Below are 21289 nucleotides of genomic sequence, written 5' to 3'. Positions count from 1 at the left end.
GACAGCAACAGTGTACTCATATATGTAAAGTAAAAGAAAGAAAAGAAAAAAATCACCAGCGGAAATAAAAGCCAAAAGATACATTATATAAATGCATAAAACTACAAATTTAAAATTATTCAAATACTGGAAGGAAATAAAAATCTTTTGAAAGAAATATGGGGTCAGTTTTCATTAGAAAATTTGCCACGACTGCTGTTCAGGCAGAAGCCCAGATTGTAGTGTGCACACCTAGGAAGCAGTGCTGGGTGTAACTTCCATAGCCCTGGTTCCCCCCCCACACACTCACTGACATGACCTTTAGGTCCCTATTTCTCGTGCCCAAACCTTCTGTGTGGGGCAGAGTGCCCTGTTCATTGTCAAAGCAGCCTTCCTCCTCCTCCTCCTCCTTCTCCTCCTCCTTCTTTCCTTCTTTCCTTCTTTTTCCTCAGAAAGGTTCTCCACATAGCTTTGCCTTCCCTGAAACTCACTATGGAGACCAGGTTAACCTCAGACTCACAGAGATCTGCCTATCTCTGCTTCCCAAGTGCTGGGATTAATGTGAGCCACTGCTCCATTCCGGCCAGACCTTTGAAATGGACTCAGGAAGGTTCCAAAGACCACCTTTCCTAAATGAATGTGCATGTGGAGTGGACGGTTCTGGCTCCTTCCCCTCCCTCATGTGAAACTGTCCATCTTGGGCAAGGAGCTTGAAATGTCTAGCGAGAACCTCCCTCTTTCCCCTTGGCTACAGTGGGAACTTTCCAGCCGCTAGCCACCCGGAAGCCCGCAGCTGGCTGCTCACACCCAGGGCATTTGTTCCCGCACACCCGCCTTAAGACTCCGGAATTCGAAAGTACTACTTTTATTAGGAGGAAAGGGGTGTGGCTTTGGGTGGAGGTTCAGGCTGTTGAGCTAGACGTAAATGTTTACTTCATCTGTGCCAAGGTGGAGAGTCTTCTTCTGCTCAGGGTCATCATCATCGCTACCCTCACTTTCCGAGGCACTGGCGCTGTCCACGTCGGCGGAGGGCTCGTTGAGAACCACCACGTCAGCCTCAGCCCCGATGTCCTTGCCGAACCACACGGCCTTGTAGCCGCCTTCCCCCTCCGGTCGCCGCTCCTTAGTCAGGATAGACCTCACGGCTGAAGGACTGTCCCCAGCCTGGACTGTCTTGGGAGACCCAGAAGCTTTGGGCTGAGGGCTAGGAGGTGGGGAGCTGGGGGGCGTGGGACTGGAGGACATGGGGCTAGGAGGCTGGAGGGGCGGCTGGGTAGGCTCAGGGACCGGCTCTGGCTTCCGGTTGGAGGTGGGCGACCACTTGCCCTTGTGGTCTGGGAGGAAGGTCAGGTTGTCATAGCCACTCGGCAGTGGCTCCTAAGAAGTAAGGGCAAAGGCATTAGCAGCAGTAATAATGACTCCCGCAAGTGCCTTCTAAACCCTCCTCCCACCCACCGCTTGGCTCCCACTCTTCCCTTGACACCCCCCCCCCACCTCCACCACTTGGTGTCAGAACACCCATTGTAGCCTACCTCTGTTTCTGTCCCTTGTAAAGTCCTGTTTTCCCAGCTGTTCCAACGCACCCATGCTCCTTTTTTGTTACTTCTCCGCCCTGAGTTAGTCCGATTTCACATTACCTAGCCCAGTACCCAACCAGAGCCCCTTACCGAAGCCTTGCCAGAGCAGCAAGTGAACCGATGTCGGTAGTGCTTATGGATGAGGACGACCAAGCAGATGAGGGCCAGCAACAGCAGTGCACCTAGCACCCCTCCCAACACGGCCATGTCCACCGTGGAAAATCTCTGGCCATTACCCAGCACGCCTTCTCCTGGTGTCCAAGAGATCATGGCCACTTACTATTGGAACACTCCCAAGAACTTCCCTTCCCAACCTGGGCCAAACTGAGGTACCATAAAAACAAGACAGGCTTCTCCTGGCCCACCATCTAGAGTTCAGGTTCTGAGACTGGATGCTACTAACTCTGCCAGGGAGCCTGCCTGGGGATTCCACGGCCCCTGGTAATGTGACTACCAGCCTCTGATTTACCAGGATGGCCTTTGAGGGCACGCTGTGAATAGTTGTAGTGACTTTGTCTTATGTGGCTTCAACTGTAATTTTGTATATATGTTGTACTTAGACCAGAGCAGGGCTCAGTGACACTTGTGGAAGTTGACCATGTAGAGCTGCCTCTGATGATCATTCTAATAGGCTAGTTATCCATGCCTGGCCCCGTGTGACCATGTACACTCAAAGATTTAGTGGGGACAGCTTAGTGACCAGTACAAAGACCTTTCAGTGGGAGCCTCATGTGTGTGTGTGTGTGTGTGTGTGATGTAGTGTATGAATTTGTATTGGTGTTGCATGTCATGGTTGTAACATGTTGTGGTTAGAGGAAAACTTGCACAAGTCAGTTTTCTACATGTGTAGGACCCAGGAAACTAACTCAGGTTTTCAGGCAAGATGCTGAGCCATCTTGCCAGTCCCCCTCTTACTTTGTAAGTCAGGGTCTCCCATTGGCCTGCAGCTGGCCTTGTAGCTGGCTAAACTATCTGGCCAGTGGTCCCCAAGGTTTCCTGTCTCTGACACTGAGGTTGTAAGGGCACATCGCCATGCTCAGCTGTTTAAGGTGGGTTCTGGGGACCAAATTCAGGTCCTCATGCTTGGAAGGTAAATACTTTACTAAGTATATCATCTCTCCAGCCCTGGTTGTTTTTGATTTTTGTTTTTGTTTTAGCAGCATTACCTCAGTATGTTGCCCAGGCTAGCTCTGAATTCCTATTTTTGTTTTAGCAGCATTACCTCAGTATGTTGCCCAGGCTAGCTCTGAATTCCTAAGCTTAAGTGGTCCTCCTGCCTGTCTCTAGTATTACATGCATGTATCACTACATCCAGTCATAATTTTTTTAGACACATTCTCTTTCTCTCTGTAGCTGTGGCTGAACTGAAATTCCTACATAGACCAGGCTGGACCCGAGTGACCTGGACTCACATAGATCTGCCTTTCACTACCTCCCTGTTGCTGGGATTAAAGGGATTTGTTAGCACACTCTGAAAGCTGTAACATATTCATTTATATCTTGTGTCTCTCTACTCATTGGAGTAGTGCTCACACCTAACCCAAGATCCTAAATACAGATTGTCCTGGGAATTATGGGACTCACTGGCTCCAAAATCTGCTTCTGTATTCCTATTCCTTCTTCAGTTCACTCCCATTATGACCTCTTGGGTTCGTCTGTCTAGAGCTAGATACAGAGTCCATGGTCAGTGTGGCCAGGCCAAGCTAGCCTGGGTGGACCCTTTTCTAGAGCTCATCCTAAAACTCCTGTCTGAGTTAAGGGTGACAGTGATTCCAGGACAATGTGTTGGACTACCTGAGATGGGCCCAGTGGCTGTCGGCTGAGAGGTTCCTGGCTTGGGGGTCTGTGTTGAGCTGCCACTAGGTGTGGCTGGCTGAGAAGAGGTGCTGGTCCCTGGAATGGGGACCATTGGCTGAGAAGTTCCTGGCTTGGGGGTCTGTGTTGAGCTGCCACCAGGAGTGGCTGGCTGGGAAGAGGTGCTGATTCCAAGAGTAGGAACCCCCCCAGGTACGGATGAAGCAGAGGTGGGTGGGCTTAGAGTTGTGCCTGCAGGTGGGAATGGGCCAGCACTTCCCCCAGAGCTGGTTGTGGCAGGTTCTTGAGAGGTCCCAGAGGTCGAGGGGGCTTCCAAAGTGGTGTTACTTGAAGGCCCAGTTGTTCCTCCAGCTTCTGGGGGTATGGGGGACTCTGGTGGTGGCATGTACAGAACTTGGGTTTGCCTCTGCCCTTAGATATGCCTGTCCCAGAGGAGGAGCCACCCTGCTTGGGGGTCTGGGGGACTCACCTGTGGAGGGTGGCTCCTGCTTTAATACCTGGATCTCAACAACTGCAGTGGCTGTGTCCTTAGTCATGGTATTGCTAGCTTCTACCTGGGTCAGAAAGGAAACTTGTTCCTCTTGGGTCCCTCTTCACCCCACACCTTTGGTCCCCTTGTCCCCACTTCACCTCTACATGGATGGTTCTTTCTTTCTCCATAGGCACCGTGGTCAGTATGATATCCTTACTCATCATGAATTCTGAGGAGTTGGTCACTTGGTATGTGACAGCTGAGTTGAGATCCTAGATGAGACTACAGTGAGACCTGGGCCTGATGCTGTACTGTCCGTCCCAAGCAGGCTACACAGAGAGAGGAGGCCAGAGGGTCCAGGCATACTTATAGGGGTCATAGGTGAACAGGAAGGGACTGCATACCGGGAAACCTGGGTACTGAGCCTGGATCTGCAGGATCTCTGAAGGGAAGGCCTTGTCCTTCACTGCTGTACCAGCCTCAGAACCCAGTACCACTGTGCCATAGTACAGGCTCTGAGAGAACCAGAGTGGGCTATCTGTGGCATTGCGAGCCTCCACAATGACCTGGGTCACTGAGTACCGAGCCATGTCAGCTTGATCAGCCTGAGGAGTCAGGGCAAAACAGAAGCAGGTATTGGGATTTGATGGAGCTGGGGCTACAGCTGGGGACACAGCTGGGATACAGGAGACCCAATCCATTATCCAGTACTGGTACCCACCCTGACCAGCAGGATGAAGACCATGGGGCTGGGAATACTTTTGGCCATCGTGAGGTTGCCATTTTCTTTGTTGATGATAAATGTGTCATCCGTGTTTCCTGGGAGAATTCGGGGTGGAGTTTGGTGTCTGGTCTCTCTGTTGTGGGGTCCAGGTGCTGTGGGGCTAACCTGTCACTTACCCTTCACAATGCTGTAGATGATACGCTGGTTAATGGCCTGATCTCCATCCACGGCATAGATGGGACCAGGACTCAAGGTGAGGGGGGATAGCTGTAGGGATAGGGACATCTTGAGGTTTAAGAGCCCCAGTTCTTACTCTCTTGTTGTCCCGATTATAATTTTGGTTGTGATCCTAGCCTTTAATGGTTGAGCCATCTTTCCAGCCTTGTTGTCCCTCAAGACCTGAAACTTGAATTGGAGCCTGAAGGGAGGGGCAGTGCCTGCTTGGGACAGAGCTGCAGCCACAGCAGGACTCAGTGGCAACAAGAATTTATGAAGGAAGACTAGCAGACTCCGTGTATGCCTCCCTGAACAGTGGAGACTGTGGTGGCCTTGCTGAGCTCCACCTGCCCAGTGGGATACTTGACCTCAGAGGGGACAGTCAGCTGGGCAAGGACTTATTAGCAGTCCCTTACTAGCATCCTCCCAGACCCTGAAGTCCTCACATCCCAGCTGACATCACAGGATCCACACTCCTCACTGATTTTTGTCTCTATGCCCCACCCCCACCCTGGCTGGGAAGGATAGTTAATGATTGACTGATGATTGATTGATTACTCCTTCTCATTTCTTTCACAAATCACAGAATTGTCTGCAAGCCTCTCCAGGAGTACAAGACTATTGCTGGAACCCTACCCTGAACGTTGTTCTGACTTAGCTCTAGATTCAAGTCTGACCCTGGGCCTCCTTACTCCCCATTACCAGTTTGTGTCCCGTGGGGACAACCACATGGTACTGGGCCTGGATGCAGAAGTAGCCATCTGTAAAGGAGCATGGCAGGAACCAAGGGGTCCGTAGGTCAGCTGGCAGCACGTCCAAGACCAGGGTGGCAGTGGCCGTGTGGCTGTCATTTGCATTGTCCTCCCAAGTATCCTGTAATAACAGCCAGCCCCTGATAGGTCAGGCCCAGCTTGTACAGGACCTAGAACATTCAGGACTCAGGAAGATGGGATCTGCTTACCCGTGCCAGCAGCCTTAAGGTCATGTTCTGATTCTTGTAGAAATCCAGGGTCTGGTCCAACTTCAGAGCAGGGTAGTTTACGCCCACCAGGGAAAAGAACTTGCTGGCATTCTGTAGAGGAGAAGGAGGTGGGATTCTGGAAGGAGGAGGAACTGAGGCCTGGAGGCATCAGAGAGTGGGACTGTCAGTAATGAGTGGGGGTAGGGAAGCACTGACGGGAGTCACTTCCTGCAGAGTGTAGAAGAGGATGTCGTCTTTGTCAGCATCTGTAGCCTTCAGCTGTGTCTCAGGGATGACAGTTGTATTCACTTTGGTGTCCTGGGGATGGAGAGGAGGAGGTTGGTCCATCCATTCTGTGGCCTCTGTATGTGGATCTTCCTGATGTTGTCCCCCAGACTCCCCTGTGTCTCTGCCTTCTCCATACTCAGAGGGCACCAGTTCAGATGGGACTCACCTCCGATATATTATAATGCTTGGTTTCAAAGGGAAATATTGGTTTATTGTCATTGACATCCAGGACAGCCACAAACACCTTTAACTGTGTCACCTGCAGCAAAGTCACCAAAGTCAGCCCCTGGCTGAGAAGCAATGCTCTGATACCCCCATCATCCATTCCTTCCTCTTCTTACCCATTCATCCCTTCATTCATTCAATCATTCATTCATTCAGTCACTTTCCCTTTCATTCCACAGACACTGGCATCGATAATGAGGAGGGCTGTGAACACCTGTTCTAGGAGGAACACAGACTGTAAAACACATCTTAGAGTGTAGCCACATGTGGGTGATGGGTGTGCTGAAGAAAAATAATGACAATCCTGGGGGCACAACCAGCAAAATATCAAAGGGCATCTCACAGCTTCAAAAACAGGTCTCCAAGAGGAGAGCAGAGAAAAGGCCTTCAGGTTAAAATCAAACAGCTCTATCCCATGAGAGACCCTTCTGAGACCCAGGGAGACATGAACACAGCCAGGTGCTGGAGGACAGGGAGGGAAAGCTCTTCTCAGCTCTGACAGACCAAGACCATGGCTCTCTCTCTCTCTTTCTGTTTCTGTCCCTGTCTCTCTCTGTCTCTTTCTGTGTCTCTGTCTCTGTGTGTGTCTGTGTGTGATGTATATTTGTGTGTTGTGTGTGTGTCTGTGTGTGTTGTGTGTCTGTGTGTGAAGTATATTTGTGTGTTGAATCAGGTGGAGCCCAGGGCTTCAGTCATATGAGGCAGGTACTCTGCCACTAAACTATACCTAAAAAAAGAAGTTTTGTTTTGTTTTTTTAATTGCTATTTTTTATTAGAAACATGGACCAAGATGTGTGTGGGTAACATGTCATGGTGCAGAGCAGGAGTGCAGGGTGTGAGCGTTGCTCATGGTAAAGCTAAAAGTTATTTCTTCTAGTTTTCTTTAGTACAAGGCTTGTGGTGGAGGCTGAGGGATAAGAGGTATGGGCTAGGGTAGAGGGACAGTATAAAGTAGAAGGGTTAGGCATCAGAATGAATTTGCACACCAGGTCAGTGTCTGTATGCCCTAGCCTTGCCCACCCATTTAGCTTTGGCTTTCAGTAAGAAAATATGGACGTTTCTGTGTGAGGCTGCATGGGGTTATGACTCTTTAGGGATTCACTGCATGGGGAAGGGATAGAGGAAGGCCAAGGGCAAGAACAGCAAATGGATCTGCAGGAAGGGGTCAGAAAGGAGAGAGCTGTTGACCAAGGGCCCCATGGGACTAGAGGTAGGAAGAGTAAGTCTGACTCTAACTGAAGAAGCATAGCCAACGATACCAACAGTGTACCTTGGAGTGACCTGAGTGGCTGGCAGGTGAAGGTGTCTCCCAGGTGAGGGGTGAGGGGTGAGGGGCAGACTTAGAGTCTCAGGACATTGACTCAATACACAGCTCTAAGTTAGCTGAGTTTGAGTCTGGAACTCAGGGCAGAGTCTAGGCTGAAAGAAGTGTGGGCATGGCCAGGAGAGTTGATGCTCAGACTCCCTGGGGTAAGGTCATGAAGGAGTGGTCTTGGAGTACTCTGACAGAAGGTAGGGGTGGTCAGGTAATGTGGTTGACTTACCAAAATGCCATCTCTCTTACACTCCAAGACTGCCTCCAGCAATGGGTTTTCCTGAGGATGAAGCCAGGGGCTCTCTGAGTCATTTGCCACAGAGAACTATGCTGCTCTAGGATAGGAGAGTCCCGCTAGGAGAACAGGTACCTCTCCAGTGCCCAAATAATCTGTGGGAGATCCTGGGTGTAGGGGCATTTGGCAACTTTGTTCCTTTATGGCCCTACCCCTCAGTACCAACCAACCAACCAACTACTGGGCCTGAAGGGCTCCTCACTGCCACGGAGATATAGATCCCTCAGCCTCCTCCTTCCTTGAATCTCTCCCAGGTTAGGGGAGTGGATGCCCATGTATGTCCTCATGAAGGTATATTCCATCCGGCCTACAGCCCGTACCTCATAATCTAGAGTCACGTTGAGAAACAGCTTATTTTCCACGATCTTAAAGGCATAAGGGGTGGACTCCTCTCCCAGGGTCACCTGCTGGTCTTTTGGGACAATAATGTCCACCAGTGGGTTAGAAACAATGGTGTTCTCCTTAAAGGTAAATACGTTCTCGTCCACAGAGCAGGCTGGAAAGTTGAAAATGAGAAGTTAGTTTCTCCCACCCTAGCTCTGCCACCCACCTACCTGCTCCTGCCCAGCACATACCCTGGGCCTGGACCAAGGTCCCAGGAGGTTGGCCAAACAGCACGGTGAGCAATGGCAACAGCAGGGGAGGCCACAGGAGGGCCGGAGCCCCCATGCTGGCAGCTGTCACCTGGAAGAACGGTCCAGCCTGCTTGGTTCCAGGGCTGGTACAGTTCCTGCCTTGGCGACCTTCGCCCCTGCCAGGCACCGCCTCATTTTATGACCCTTTACAGATGGCCTCTACCAAGGGGGCTCCCGCCGGCCGGCACAAACAGGGGACATGAGGTCATATTTCAGCCTGGTCTTCCAGGAAGTTAACTGAGGACTCACCCCACAGGCACTACACATGAGGTATAAAAAACTTGAGAACAACAAGGAGTGGAGAACAGGCGTAGGAAGCCAGGGCAAGGCTCTGGGGCCATAGATCTAAGGAGGCTGAGTCAGGGCTGGGGAATGGAACCATAGATCTGGGGAGCTGGGAGAAAAAGCAGGAATGTGGGCTGAGCCATTGGTTTGGGGTCTACTGTAGCCCACATCAGAGTGACCCTCATCTTGTCTCTTTCCCTTCAATGTTCTTTAGCAAAATTCCTGGACCTAAGTTATGTTGCCTTCCTCTTCCCCTCCCAAAGGGAAAGGCTGTGTGTCCCAACATGCTCCTGCTGTCTGAGAAACACAGCAGTGCCCCCAGGGTAGGGCCTGGCAGAGCCTTGGTGGGTGATAGGACGCAAATAGAACCTTTCAGTCACAACTAGGAGCTGGGGTTTGGGGAGACAGTATCCGATGGAAGATAGGAACCTTGGTGAGAACACTGCCCAGGCCTCTACTAGACCTACTTCTGTCTTCCTTCCTTCCTCGGAGATGGGAAGAAGTTCCTAGGTGGGTCAGGGGGGTGTTCTGTTGAAAGGGCCTACATAGCCCTCACCACTCTGGGCCTTTGCAAGGCTGTTTTAGATGCCTGAAAGCCTTCCTGAGGCTCCAGGCCTCTGTCAGGACAGAGCACCATCTCACAACCCTTCAGGGGTCCCACAGCTGCCTACTAGGAGATGACATCACCATCCTGGCCTCAGGGCTGGGCCATGATCACAAGAGCCAGGACGTACTCAGATCCTCCCACTCAAGGGCAACCCCTATCAGCCAGCCTGAGCCTCTTCACCGCTGTTACTCTGACTACATGGCTGGACCAGGGTGGGGGTCCTTGATCCCTGAAAATTTTGCCTAATGGACAACAGGGCAGAGTGGGACTCTAGGGAATTCAGCTGACAAATGAGGGGTTCAGCTGATGCCAGAGATAAGAAATGTCCTAGCTGGCTTCCCAGGTTCAAAGGGCAACTGGGTGTGGTCCTAGCCACTAATGGGATGGATGGATCTGTCTATGCCTGTCAGGTTCACAGAGCAGAGGCTGCCTCGATTTTATCAGATACCACACACCACGAGCTAAAAGACCAGGGTCTAAATTCCTTCTTTATTGATACCAAGGACAACCAATCCCTGCTCCAGCCAGGCTCCTGGAGACTCCCCTTCTTCCCTCATCTGGGCTGCCTGGTTGTTTCACTCCACTCTGGACGGTCAACAGCAGGCCTTGGTCCAGGAGGCAGCCAGAGAGACAGCGACCCATCCAGGGACAGCCTGGGCAGAAGCCTGCGGAGGGAGATAGCTGGTGAGGGGACTAGCGACTCCAGCAGAGTGCAGGCCCCCACATGGCTAGGGTACTTTAGGAGTCCAGCTGAGGGTGGAGTGCTCACCAATCCTGTAGGACCTGAGTGTTCGACCACAGCAAGCAGAGCTGGTCCTCTAAGGGCTTGGACCGGGCCAAGGTGTTCTCTGGTGCATTTTCTGTGTCCTGCTCGCTACCCCCCACCCCCAAGCCCAAAGGAGAATTAGTGGTGTACTGGGATGTGGCAGGCCTGTCCCATACCAGCAAGTCTAGAAAATTCTACCTAGTGCTGGCTCACCTGCGCTTCCCCACTAGACCTTGCAGCAGGCGCTGCAGCCTGGCACTGTCCTGCAAGCGGCTGAGCTCGCTGGTGAACGTCCCGTCTGAGTGTCTTGGGGTCCTGGGGAGGGGTGAAGCCGGAAGAGTCAGAAACGGAGGTGTGGGCGTGGCCGGGATGAAACAGATTCCTGACCCCGCTCACCTGGGAGGTGCAGGGAGCACGAAGGAACTTGAGAGCAGTAGCAGCAGCAGCAGCAGCGTGGGCAGCGGAGGCTCCATGGTCGGGCTCTGGGTGTGATAAATGCTGCAACTTCAGCCTGAGTCCCGGGCCACCGCTTTATACCTGCTCGGACCACAGGCGGGGGGCTCCGGCACCGCCCTGGCTCCGGGCGGCCGGCCGCACCCCATCGATTGCAGGAAGGTCAGGGCCGCCCCCCCAGCTGTCGTCCGGCCAACTCCTGTTCCTACCGCCGTGTTGGCGCCCCTCAGCTGGCTGGGCGGCGGGTGGAGGGGTGGCATTAGTGAGTAGAGGGGTAGTGCTACCAAGCAGGGGCAGCCCAGCACCCAAAACAAAATGGGGATCTTCTTAGGCCCTGTGGTTGCATTTTTGGATGCGAGAAAACAGTCTATTCATATTGGAAGCAGAAAATGGAGATGGGTTAGAACAAGAGAAAAGCAGGGGGGTGTGGGTTGTAGGAAAGTGGGGAGGAGGAGCTGTGGATAGGGATTGATGAGAAATAGGCCTGCAGAACACCTTCATACCTGGAGTCCCTGACCTTAGTGACAGAACACTCATCTAGCATGCGCCAAGACCCGAGTTCAACCCAGCACCGAAACCCAAACTCAAAAGATAATTCTTAAAATCGAATTGCAAACCCAGCAAACTGTTAGTCCGGAGCTAGCTCTTGGATAAAAATCACATGGTTTTAGTTATTGCGAATGGTTTATTTTGAGTTTTGTTGTTTTGTTTTTGGAGATGAGAGTATTTAGCTCAGGCTGCCTTTGATCTTACTATAGCCCAAGCTGGCCTGGAACTCTCAACAACTTTCTTGCCTACCCTCTTAAAAACTGAGATTGCAGGCCCAAGCCACCAAGAACAGCTCTGCTTCCGCTTTCTGGGGAGAGGTTAAGTTTTAAGCTCAGGAGTTCTTTGCTTTGCATTTTTGAGACAAGATCTCATGTACCCCAGGCTGGCCTCGAATTTGTTCCATAAGGGTAACCTTGAACTTCAGATCTCCCTGCCGATACCTCTGGGGTACTGTATTACAGGAGTGTGCCGACATGTTTTATGTGCTGCTGGGAATGGCACGTGCGGCTTCACGCTGCTATGCTAACATTCTGTGTGAGTCTGATGAGCTCCCATTCCTAACCCTCTACAGGACGCTTTAAAAACAGAAGATGTTTTAGAGCCCTTTTCGGTTTACAGGAAAACGGAACTGAAAGCATGGGAGTCAGTTCCCTTATCCCCCTCACACGTGCCCTAGAAAACTCTTTTTTTTTTTTTTTTTCTTCTCACTGTCCTGGAACTCACTCTGAAGAGCAGAACTCGCAGAGTTCTTGAACTCACAGAGAGCCACCCGTGTCTGCCTCCCAGGAGCTGGAATCAACGGCCTGCACCAACATCAACCCAGCAGTGTCACAAAGTCCTGCAGTTGTCACCAGGGGCCACTTTGGGATTGTCATTCTATTGGTTTGGGCAGTGTAGACCAGCACGGATCCAGTTCCGTCTTATCAAACACAATAGTGTCACAGCCCTGAGCGGTCCCTGTGGAACCTTATTCCTTTGGCCCCACAGACCCCGATCTCTTCACACATATGTCAGTGTTGTCTTTTCCAGTGTCAGCATTGGAAGCACGGCTTGCATTCACAATGGCTTCTACGTTGCAGGAATTACATTTACCTGTGTGTTCTTGGGTAGGTGAGTGGGTGGGTGCATAGAAGCCAGAGGCAGCCTGTAGGGCTTGGTTTTCTTCCTTGTGGGTTCCAGGGATCAAACTCAGGTGGGCAGGTTTGGCAGCAAGGGTCATTACCCACTGAGCCACCTTGCCAGCCCCACACTGGCTTCTTTCATTTGGCAATAATCATTTACATCTGCTTTGACTCTTTTCATGGCTCAGTAGCTCGGCTCTTTCTAGGGCTTAGTGATGTTCCACTGTTTGCATGGACCACTTGTGTTTATCCATTCACCCAGTGAAGGACATTTGTGTTGTTTCCAAGTTCAGCTGCTATAAAATGTGTGTGCGCATGTGTGCATGCATGTGTGTGCGTGTGTGTGTGTGTGTGTGTGTGTGTGTGTGTTAGAGCCACAGGCAAAGCTCAGTGGTAGAGTTGTTTGCCTAGCATGCATGAGGCCCAGGTTCAATGCTCAGGGCCACAGGGGCGGGGGTAAGGGGGACATATGTCAACTCTGACCAATGGAACCATAGAAGTGACACTAAAACCAGATCCCTGAGTAAATAATCAGAGGGGAGAAGACAGGTGGTTAGTGAGCAGTGACCTACAAGAACGGTGGTAGGCAGGAGGCAGTCCTATGCCAGCCAGGCATCCTGATGTGCACAGGGCCTCATCAGAAAAATGATGGTCAAGACAGGGGCAAGAACTAGGGCAGTGGCTACTGCCCTGCAGCAGCCATTGTATACTGAGGTCAGAGGAGGATGGCATAGCTGGTTGAGGCTGTGTTTGGAAAGGGCTTAAGAAAGACTCTGAGGGGGCTAGAGAGATGACTCAGCGGTTAGGAGCACTGACCCACTGACTGCTCTTCCAGTGGTCCTGAGTTCAATTCCCAGGAACTACATGGTGGCTCACAACCATCTGTGATGGGATCAGATGCTCTCTTCTGGTGTGTCTGAGGACAGTGACAGTGCACTCACATATATACAAAAAGAAAGAAAGACTGAGAACTGGTGTCATTGCTTCTAATTCCAGAACTTAGATGGGAGAAACATGAGGATCTCCATGAATTTGAAGCCAGCCTGGTTTATATAGAGAATTTCAGGCCAGCTAGGGCTACAAAAAGTGAGCCTGTCCCAAACAAACAAGAAAGATGGTTCCTGAGAGACTTTGTCAATGCACATAAGAGGCCAGGAGCAAAGCGAAAACTATGTGTTCTAGTTGCATGATAGCCTCTAGTGATGGATTTTATAAAGTGGTCATGGCGGCTTACCCCTATAATCTTGGGAAGCTGAGGCAGGAAGAATGTGGGTTTGAGCCTGGACTATGTCATAGTTTTTGACAGCATAACACAACCCTAGATACATGAAGGAATGGGGACTCTGTTGAGGAATTGTCTCCATCAGTTGGTCTGTGGACAAGTTTGTGAAGCATATTCTTGGCTGCTGGATGAGGGAGAACCCCGACTTTATCTGATAGTGCACAGGACAGGCTATGTGTTGAGTGCCCTGTGGGAGACTTCCTATGAATGAGCTGCCAAGACTTTGCCGAGACCCTTGGCCCTAGGTCTGGTCTTGACTTGAGCCACAGCCTCCTGCAGGTCCTGCCTGAGAATGTCAGGCTCAGCCCACACGGAGCCAGAGTACATTCTGGGCCATATTGTTAGAGACACGAAAGTTCAGTCATGCTGGGGATGGTCAGTGCCAATGATCTGAATGGTACAGAGACCCCATGCTGGCCAGCAGTGTCCAGCAATGTGCAAGGGTCGTACAGCCTTGAAGCAGAAGTCACTGGTGTCACTTAAAGGTATTAAAAAAATGTGTTCATCCCAGAAAACTAGGGGTTCAAGTGAATTCTCTTACCAAATGTAGCTTTCATCCTCTCCTACAGATAAAGATGGGCATCTCTCATGTGAGCTTATGAAGCCTCACAGTTCCTAATCACCAATTCAGTGCCTTCCTGAAGCCAGCAACCAAAGGGATGCTTTCTCTCTGCCCTTTATCCCCTGTTTGTCTTAAAACATTACAAAGCCTCGGGGGAGAGGGGACCAAGCCCAGGCATAGGAGGTGCACCAGTCCTGGGACCGCAGAACCTGTGCCCCAGATATCAGGAAGGTCACACCTATGTCCTCCTCCACATCCATGCATTTCCCCCAGTGCTTACACAGTATGCAGAGGTCATATGCACAAGATACCTCTCAAGGCTGGCCAGAGCCTGCTTGCCTGTGGCTAACAGTTGTAAAAGGCATATTTCTCTTTAGGGACATACACATGACACTGGTCTCATTCTTGATCACCATGATAGTGACCAAATAAGGTAGACAGGCAGCTGTGGACAAGCCTTTGTCTTCCCCTGTCTGCTTACCTGGACATGGGGACAAAGGGAACACTGTCCCTTGTTTTCCCAGGTGCTCCAGAGGCAGATAGATCAAGTCATGTGAACCCAGAGCAAGTTATCAAATTGGGCTTGGGCTCCTTGAAACAGGACTCAACAGTGCTCTCTTTGAGGTTTGGTTTTTCTGCAAACATTTCACCAATTTAGATTACTAAATCGTTCGGTTCAGGCCTGCCAATGTGAAGATGATGTCTGTAGTAAGACTTTTGGTTTCTTAAAAAATCCGGTTATATGACTATGCTTTTGTTTTTAATCCCAGGTGTCTGATATACGGCTTGCTCACACAGTGCACAGCAGCTGCCTGTGACGTGTGTCATGCTTTGGCAGGGGCATGGTTCTGCCAGCTGACCGTATTTTACTTTTGGGATTCTGGGAACTCTTGAGAGGGTATTAAGATGCCAGAGCCCCGTGAGAGGTGAAGACTGCTGTTCCTGGTTCCTGTTGCTGCAGTTCTTCAAGCCGTCATGAGCAAAGAAATTGAAAATCCTAACAAGGAAGACTGGACTCGCCCCCAAGGAATTCGGTGTCCCTAATCAGCAAGAAGTAGTTTAATGCACCCTTTCCCCTCTAACCTTTCTCTCCCATTGTTGGGGGAGGTTGGTTGAAAGGGATAAGGGTGGTAGTGATAAGAACCCAATAAAGTATCTGAAAAGTACAGGTACAGATATCTGTGGCTTCCGGTCTAACAGTTTTACAAGGAGTCTTCCAAACTGCATTTGTAATGTCCTTGATCTTCCTACCTGCCTCATAATGAGGGCCGGGACTCACCAGGCTGTGAGCAGGGCCTGTCTCAGTCTGGATAAATTACAACTCCAGGGGGTTATGGCATTATAGGCCATATGTGTGTGTAGGTGTGTATGGTATGCATGTCTGTATGCATGCTTTACATGTGTGTGAACACGTGTGAGTGTGAATACATGTGGGTGCCTGTACATATGGAGATCCAAGGTTGATGTCAGGAATTGCTCTCCACCACTCTTCTGCCTCATTCACTGATTTGGAGTCTCTTAGTCAAGCCCAGAGCCTGCCACTACGCCTAGTCTCACTAGCCAGCTTGCTCTGGCAATCTCCTGACTCTGCTTTACATGGCTGGAATCACAGTCAGTCTCTGTATTTATGTGGTTTCTGGAAGTCAAGTCTGGTCCTCAGATATGGGCAGCACCACTTTTTAAGAACTTAGCCATCTTCCCTACCACCTCCATCTCAGGCCTTTTCTCAGGCCCCACTGGTCCCCACCTCCTCACATATTTCCATCACTTATTTATTTTGTTGTCCTAATGAGTAAGAATATTTTGAGGGCTGGAGAGTTGGCTCAGTAGTTAAGAGCACTGGCTGCTCTTCCAGAGGTTCTGAGTTCAAATCTCAGCAACCACATGGTGGCTCACAACCCTCTGTAATGTGATCTGATGTCCTCTTCTGGCATGAAGGTGTACACTCACATGCATAAAATAAATCTTTTAAAAAATGTTTCAGTTTGTCCCTTGCACCCCCCATGTTGGGGATGGAACCCAGAGTCAGGACGTCGGACAGAGTAGACAAGTATTCTGCCAGTGAGTCACATTCCGGGATCTTAGTATTTTCAGACAAGATCTCCCTGGGCAGCCCAGACTGCCCTCAACCTTTCAATCCTCCTGCCTTAGCTTCTTGAATGCTGGGCTTACAGGTATGTGCCACTACACCTGGTTTAAAGTAGTACATCTTTGCAAAATGTTTTTTTTTTTTTTTTTAAATTCAGTTGAGGTGGCCCTGGGTCAGATCATGACATGTTCAAGAAATTATATAGGACTTGAGCTCCTGTGGGGTTTTTCTTTGTTCTCTTGGTATGATGCATTATATTGATTGTGTTTTAGCTCTGGAACTCTTGCAGACTTGCTCATAGTGTATAATCTTTTAAAACTGCAGTGCAATTTTGCTGTGTTTTCTCTGAGAAGTTTTTAAATGATTTGTTTGTTTTTATTATATTATGTGTGTGAGAGTTTTGCTTGTGTGTGTGTGTGTGCACACGCACCACATGTGTTCAGGTCCCTTCAGAGGCCAGAAGAGGGGTTCAGATCCCCTGAAACAGGAACTACAGACAGTTCTGAGCTGCATTGTGAGTACTGGGAGCAAAGCCCTGTCCTCTGGAAGAACAACAGTGCTGAGAATTCCTGCATTTACATTTAAAAGAAGTTTTGAAACACATTTATTTATTCACGTATTTTATGTATATGAGTGTCTGCATACACCCTGTTCTGACACATGCCTTTGTGCCAGAAAAGGGAATTGAATCATTTTATAGATGGTTGTGAGCCACCATGTGGTTGCTGGGAATTGAACTTGCGACTTTTGGAAGAATAACCAGTGGTCTTAACAGCTAAGCCATCTCTACACCCCCTTAATAAAGTATTTTTTTAAATATTTATTTATTTTATATGAGTACACTGTAGCTATCTTCAGACACACCAGAAGAGGACATTGGATCCCATTACAGATGGTTGTGAGCCACCATGTGGTTGCTGGGAATTGAACTCAGGACCTCTGAAGAACAGTCAGTGCTCTTAACCCCTGAGCCATCTCTCCAGTCTTTAATAGGTTTTTTTTTTTTTTTTTGTTTTTGTTTTTATTTTTTTTTAAGGTTTCCTTTCTTGTAATGTTTTTGCTGTTGGGTTTTGAGAGTTCTTTGTATATTTTATTAAAAAATTATGTTGGAAGTTTTCTATGTTTGAGATACTTGCTGGAAATGCAGCTTGCTAACATGGCCTTCCATCCTGTAGGAGTTTTCAGTGTTGACAAGATTCAGGTTGCTTGCTTTGTTATTTGTCTAATCCCAGGTCACAAAGATTTTCTCCCATCTTTTCTTCTATGGTTTTTTTTCCCTTCAAGGCAGGGTTTTTCCTGACTATCCTAGAACCCACTCAGTAGACCAGGCTGGCCTCACACTCCTGGAGATGCACCTTCCTCTACCTCCTGAATGCTGGATTAAAGGCATGCACCACCACTGCCCCTATAGTTTTTAGCTTTGAGTTTCATATTTAAATCTAATTTCAGTCTAGGAATGCAGCTGAGCTGCCTCGAATATTCAAAGCCTTGGGTTCAATCTCCATCACCACAGAACAGACAATTATAGTCCAGGACACAGAAAGTAGAGGCAGGAGGATCACAGGTTCAAGGTCATCCTCACCTACATATCGACTTTGAGGTCAGCCTGGCCTGGGGAGATAAATGGCTTAGTCAGTAAAGCACTTATTAGTACCTGATGTGAATCTGAGTTCACGAATCCACAGACAGAAACAGGACCCATCAGCATATATTTGTAATTCCAGTTGGGAAGATCCCGTGGTGCTGCCCAGCCACTCCAGCCTATCCAGCAAACTCCAGGTTCAGTAAAACACCCTTCCTCAAGAAATAAAGTGGAGAGCAATTAGGGAGACGTCTGATGATGACCTCTAGCCTCCGAGAGTACGAACACACCCATACACACACCTATACATACACACTCAGTTAGTTTGAAATTTTTTATTTCTGTCTTTGTTTGCACAGGGTATCCTGGAGTCCAAGTTAGCTTCAGCTTAGCTATATATCCAAGAATGACCTCGGATCCCTAATCCTCCCAGACAAACCATCTCTGTGCTGGAATTACAAGTGTGCACTAATACACCCATGCTTCTTGCTTTGTTTTAAAAACAAGGTCTCACTTTGCAGTCCAAACTAGACATAAATTCCTGCCTCAGTCTCCCAAGTTTGTTAGCATCCTCTATCTATCAAGTGTTGGGTCTGGGAATCACCACACAAACCACTCAGGCACAGGTCTCTGTCAAACAGGGATGGTTTATTGAATGCCGTATCCCAAGACTGACTGATCAGGCCTTGACATTGAGTTAAGATCCTATAGAGCTTTTGAGCCTAAAATCCACAAATGTCTGTGCCAAATTATTCCATCAATCAGGATTGAGGGATGGGGGGGTTTCCTTAGAAATGTGTTTTTGTTTTACTCTTACCATGAATCCACTGTTTGGGGTGTTCATATCTTAACTTGCCAACCAGATGTCATTACCCCATATATATTTCTTCTGCCAAGCAGGATGTCAGTTCCCAGGGAGGTCTTGGGAACTTAAACTTTACTAGACCGTTACTCAAAATGAAAGTCTGATTCCAAATAACTTCATACTAGTGCAGGAGTCTCTCTCATGTTGGGGTCCATCCCAGGGGCAGCTTATAAAGGCAAGAAACCTTTTTTAAAAATCTATTTATTATTTTTCTAAATTATGTATGAGTACACTGTAGCTGTCTTCAGACACACCAGAAGAGGACATCAGATCCCATTACAGATGTGAACCACCATGTGGTTGCTGGGAATTGAACCCAGGACCTTTGGAAGAACAGTCAGTGCTCTTAACTGCTGAGCCAATTCTCCAGCCCAGGCAAAAAACCTTAAAAGCTCATACATAGGTGCAGGAAGTGCTGCTGGGCTGTTGGTTCAGGTCCACACTTATTGTGGCTAACCATACAAAGCAGTTCTAATTGATTCTGTTGTGGTTGGTTTCCAAGGATACCAAAGCACGGAACATTCTAGTGACCGCATGTGAGAGAGTTTCCTCATGACATTAGTTGTTACACACACAAATGCACAAAATGGCAGGCTAGACAGGTAATAGTTACCTAGGTCTTAAGGTTTTACCAAGGCCTTGACATTTTACCTAGGACTTAACACAAGTTATATGTGGACAAAGTTGTGTGTTTTTTTAAATTATTATTGTTTGTTTGTGTGTATCTGTGAGTGTGTGTGCAAGCATGTGCATGTGGCCATGTGCAGGGGAGGGAGGGGGCAATGACATACATGCACATTGGTGCACACATGAATGTTTAATGCACAAATGCCACAACTTTTCTATCATAGATTCTGAGGCTCAAACTCATGTCACTGGTACCAAGAGAAGGCTTCAGCGGGGAGAAAAGTCTGCCTGGTGCCTATATCAACCTGCTAAGCATGGGTTGGAGGGATTTACCTTAGTCAGGGCATCTTTGGATACCTATCAGCATTAATTTAACTCTTTTTCTGAAAGTACTCCTGTGGCATGTCAGGAGGTGGGGAGATAGGATGTACAGTAGTCAGGGAGTGATTTAGTCTACAGTACCGAAAATTCTGGAATGTTGGTGAAATTACATGGGTATTTTCACTTAACACACACACACACACACACACACAGAAATAGGGCTGGAGAGATGGCTCAGCAGTTAAGAACACTGACTGCTCTTCCAGAGGTCACGATTTCAATTCCCAGAAATTGCATGGTGGCTCATAACCATCTGTAATGGGATCTGATGCCCTCTTCTGGTGTGTCTGAAGACAGCAACACTGTACAAAAAAATAAATCTTTAATAAACAAATAAATAAATAACACAGAAATAAAAGAAAAGGTTTTGTTTTAATCCCAGGTGTGAGACATGAGGCTTCTTCAGATTGTCCACAGCAGCTGACTATGATTTGCCTCATGCTCTAGTAGAGGCATGGTTTGGCCAGCTGCAGATAGTTTCTGCTGTTGTGTGGTGTTTGGAGTTCTAGGGACATTTATATAGGTATATAAATGCTAGGGTCCAGAGAGGTGGGGTAAGGAGGTTGATGGTTGTTGGGGAGGGTGGGTGCTGTCTGTTAGTAGTTATGCTCAAAGAAGAAGCAAAAGGATAGAAATTAGATTCGGGGATCTATCTCTCTCTCCCTCTCTCTCTTCCCCGTCTTCCCTCTATCCTTCTTTCTCTCCTATCTAGTGATATGGGGTGTAACAGGGGGATGGGAGATAAAGGGTGGGAAAGAGAAGAACCCACAAAGTAGCTAAGACAAGCTAGTCCACATTCACTTGAAGACAACCCTTTAGTCACATGACTCCAGGAAATATCTCTCAATGTTATTAAACCCATGTACAAAAATTCTTTCATCAGCATAGTCCCCGAGCACTTTCACTGCAAGAACTCCCAATCTTCCAGGGGCTGTCCTTGCTGCTGTCTCTTCTGTCCTGACTCTACAGTGTCATCTCTACCTGTGATATCCTGTTCCAGTCTAGGTTCCTGTAGTCTAGCACTGGCTCATGGTGAAAAGTATGGCCTCCCGATGTGGCTTGGGGAAAGAGCCCCATGTCAGAGCTCTCTCAGTTCAGAGAGTCCTTGTCAGGAATCACTGGTAGTCAGTAGTTCATACAGTCTCAAAGGCAAGGAAGCCAAGGGTCAAGGGGGTCCTAAAAGATGGGAAGAAATGGGGTAACCATTCAGCTGCCCACAGAGAATGGTTAGGGCTTAAGGCTGAGCCGGACATGGTGGTCCACCCTCTTTAATTCAAGCATTCTGGAAGCAGAAGAGAGGATGAAGGATCCGAGTTCAGTGATGGCCTGCTTTACAGAGCAAGTTCTAGGACATTCAGAGCTACCTTGCCTCGAAAAGTCAACAACAACAATAAATTAATAATAAATAACATAAAAAGTTAAGACTGGGCCTTGGAGGTGCCAGGTAGCAATTTCACCATGGTCTGCTTAAGCAATAACTAATAGAGACTTGGGAAGGGAGATGGTAAGAAATGTTGGGCCGCAGCCTGGATCCCAAGCGTTGCTGTGTATCTGCCCATGGGTGTGCAGATGGAGAATGAGCTTGACGCGCCAGATTGTTCAATATTTCTGAGCCCAT

The 21289-nt window shown here is 48.8% G+C and overlaps 2 protein-coding genes across 3 annotated transcripts; both read right to left on the bottom strand.

Annotated features, from left to right (window-relative positions):
• Positions 1-894: 894 nt before the first annotated feature.
• CDHR5 (cadherin related family member 5) lies at positions 895-8536 on the bottom strand (the record flags this gene model as incomplete). Its single annotated transcript, XM_080912975.1, has 14 exons — positions 895-1356; positions 1647-1807; positions 3351-3743; positions 3841-3925; positions 4002-4115; positions 4248-4448; positions 4565-4662; positions 4744-4834; positions 5486-5656; positions 5745-5855; positions 5961-6062; positions 6199-6291; positions 8188-8363; positions 8443-8536. The coding sequence occupies 14 exons, from the start codon at positions 8534-8536 to the stop codon at positions 895-897; spliced, it is 2352 nt and encodes a 783-aa protein (XP_080769101.1).
• A 1411-nt stretch (positions 8537-9947) lies between these two features.
• SCT (secretin) lies at positions 9948-10633 on the bottom strand (the record flags this gene model as incomplete). Of its 2 annotated transcripts, XM_080912743.1 has the most annotated exons (4): positions 9948-10059; positions 10164-10268; positions 10374-10475; positions 10557-10633. In XM_080912743.1, the coding sequence occupies 4 exons, from the start codon at positions 10631-10633 to the stop codon at positions 9948-9950; spliced, it is 396 nt and encodes a 131-aa protein (XP_080768869.1). The 2 variants fall into 2 exon arrangements, with proteins under 2 accessions (XP_080768869.1, XP_080768870.1); XM_080912744.1 differs by lacking the exon at positions 9948-10059 and having other exon boundaries at positions 10213-10261.
• Between the last annotated feature and the right edge of the window lie 10656 nt (positions 10634-21289).

Source organism: Micromys minutus, assembly GCF_963924665.1.
Source record: "Micromys minutus genome assembly, chromosome: 2".
NCBI lineage: Eukaryota > Metazoa > Chordata > Mammalia > Rodentia > Muridae > Micromys > Micromys minutus.
The sequence above is the reverse complement of the archived record's forward strand: the minus strand, read 5'-3'. Positions and strand labels throughout refer to the sequence as shown.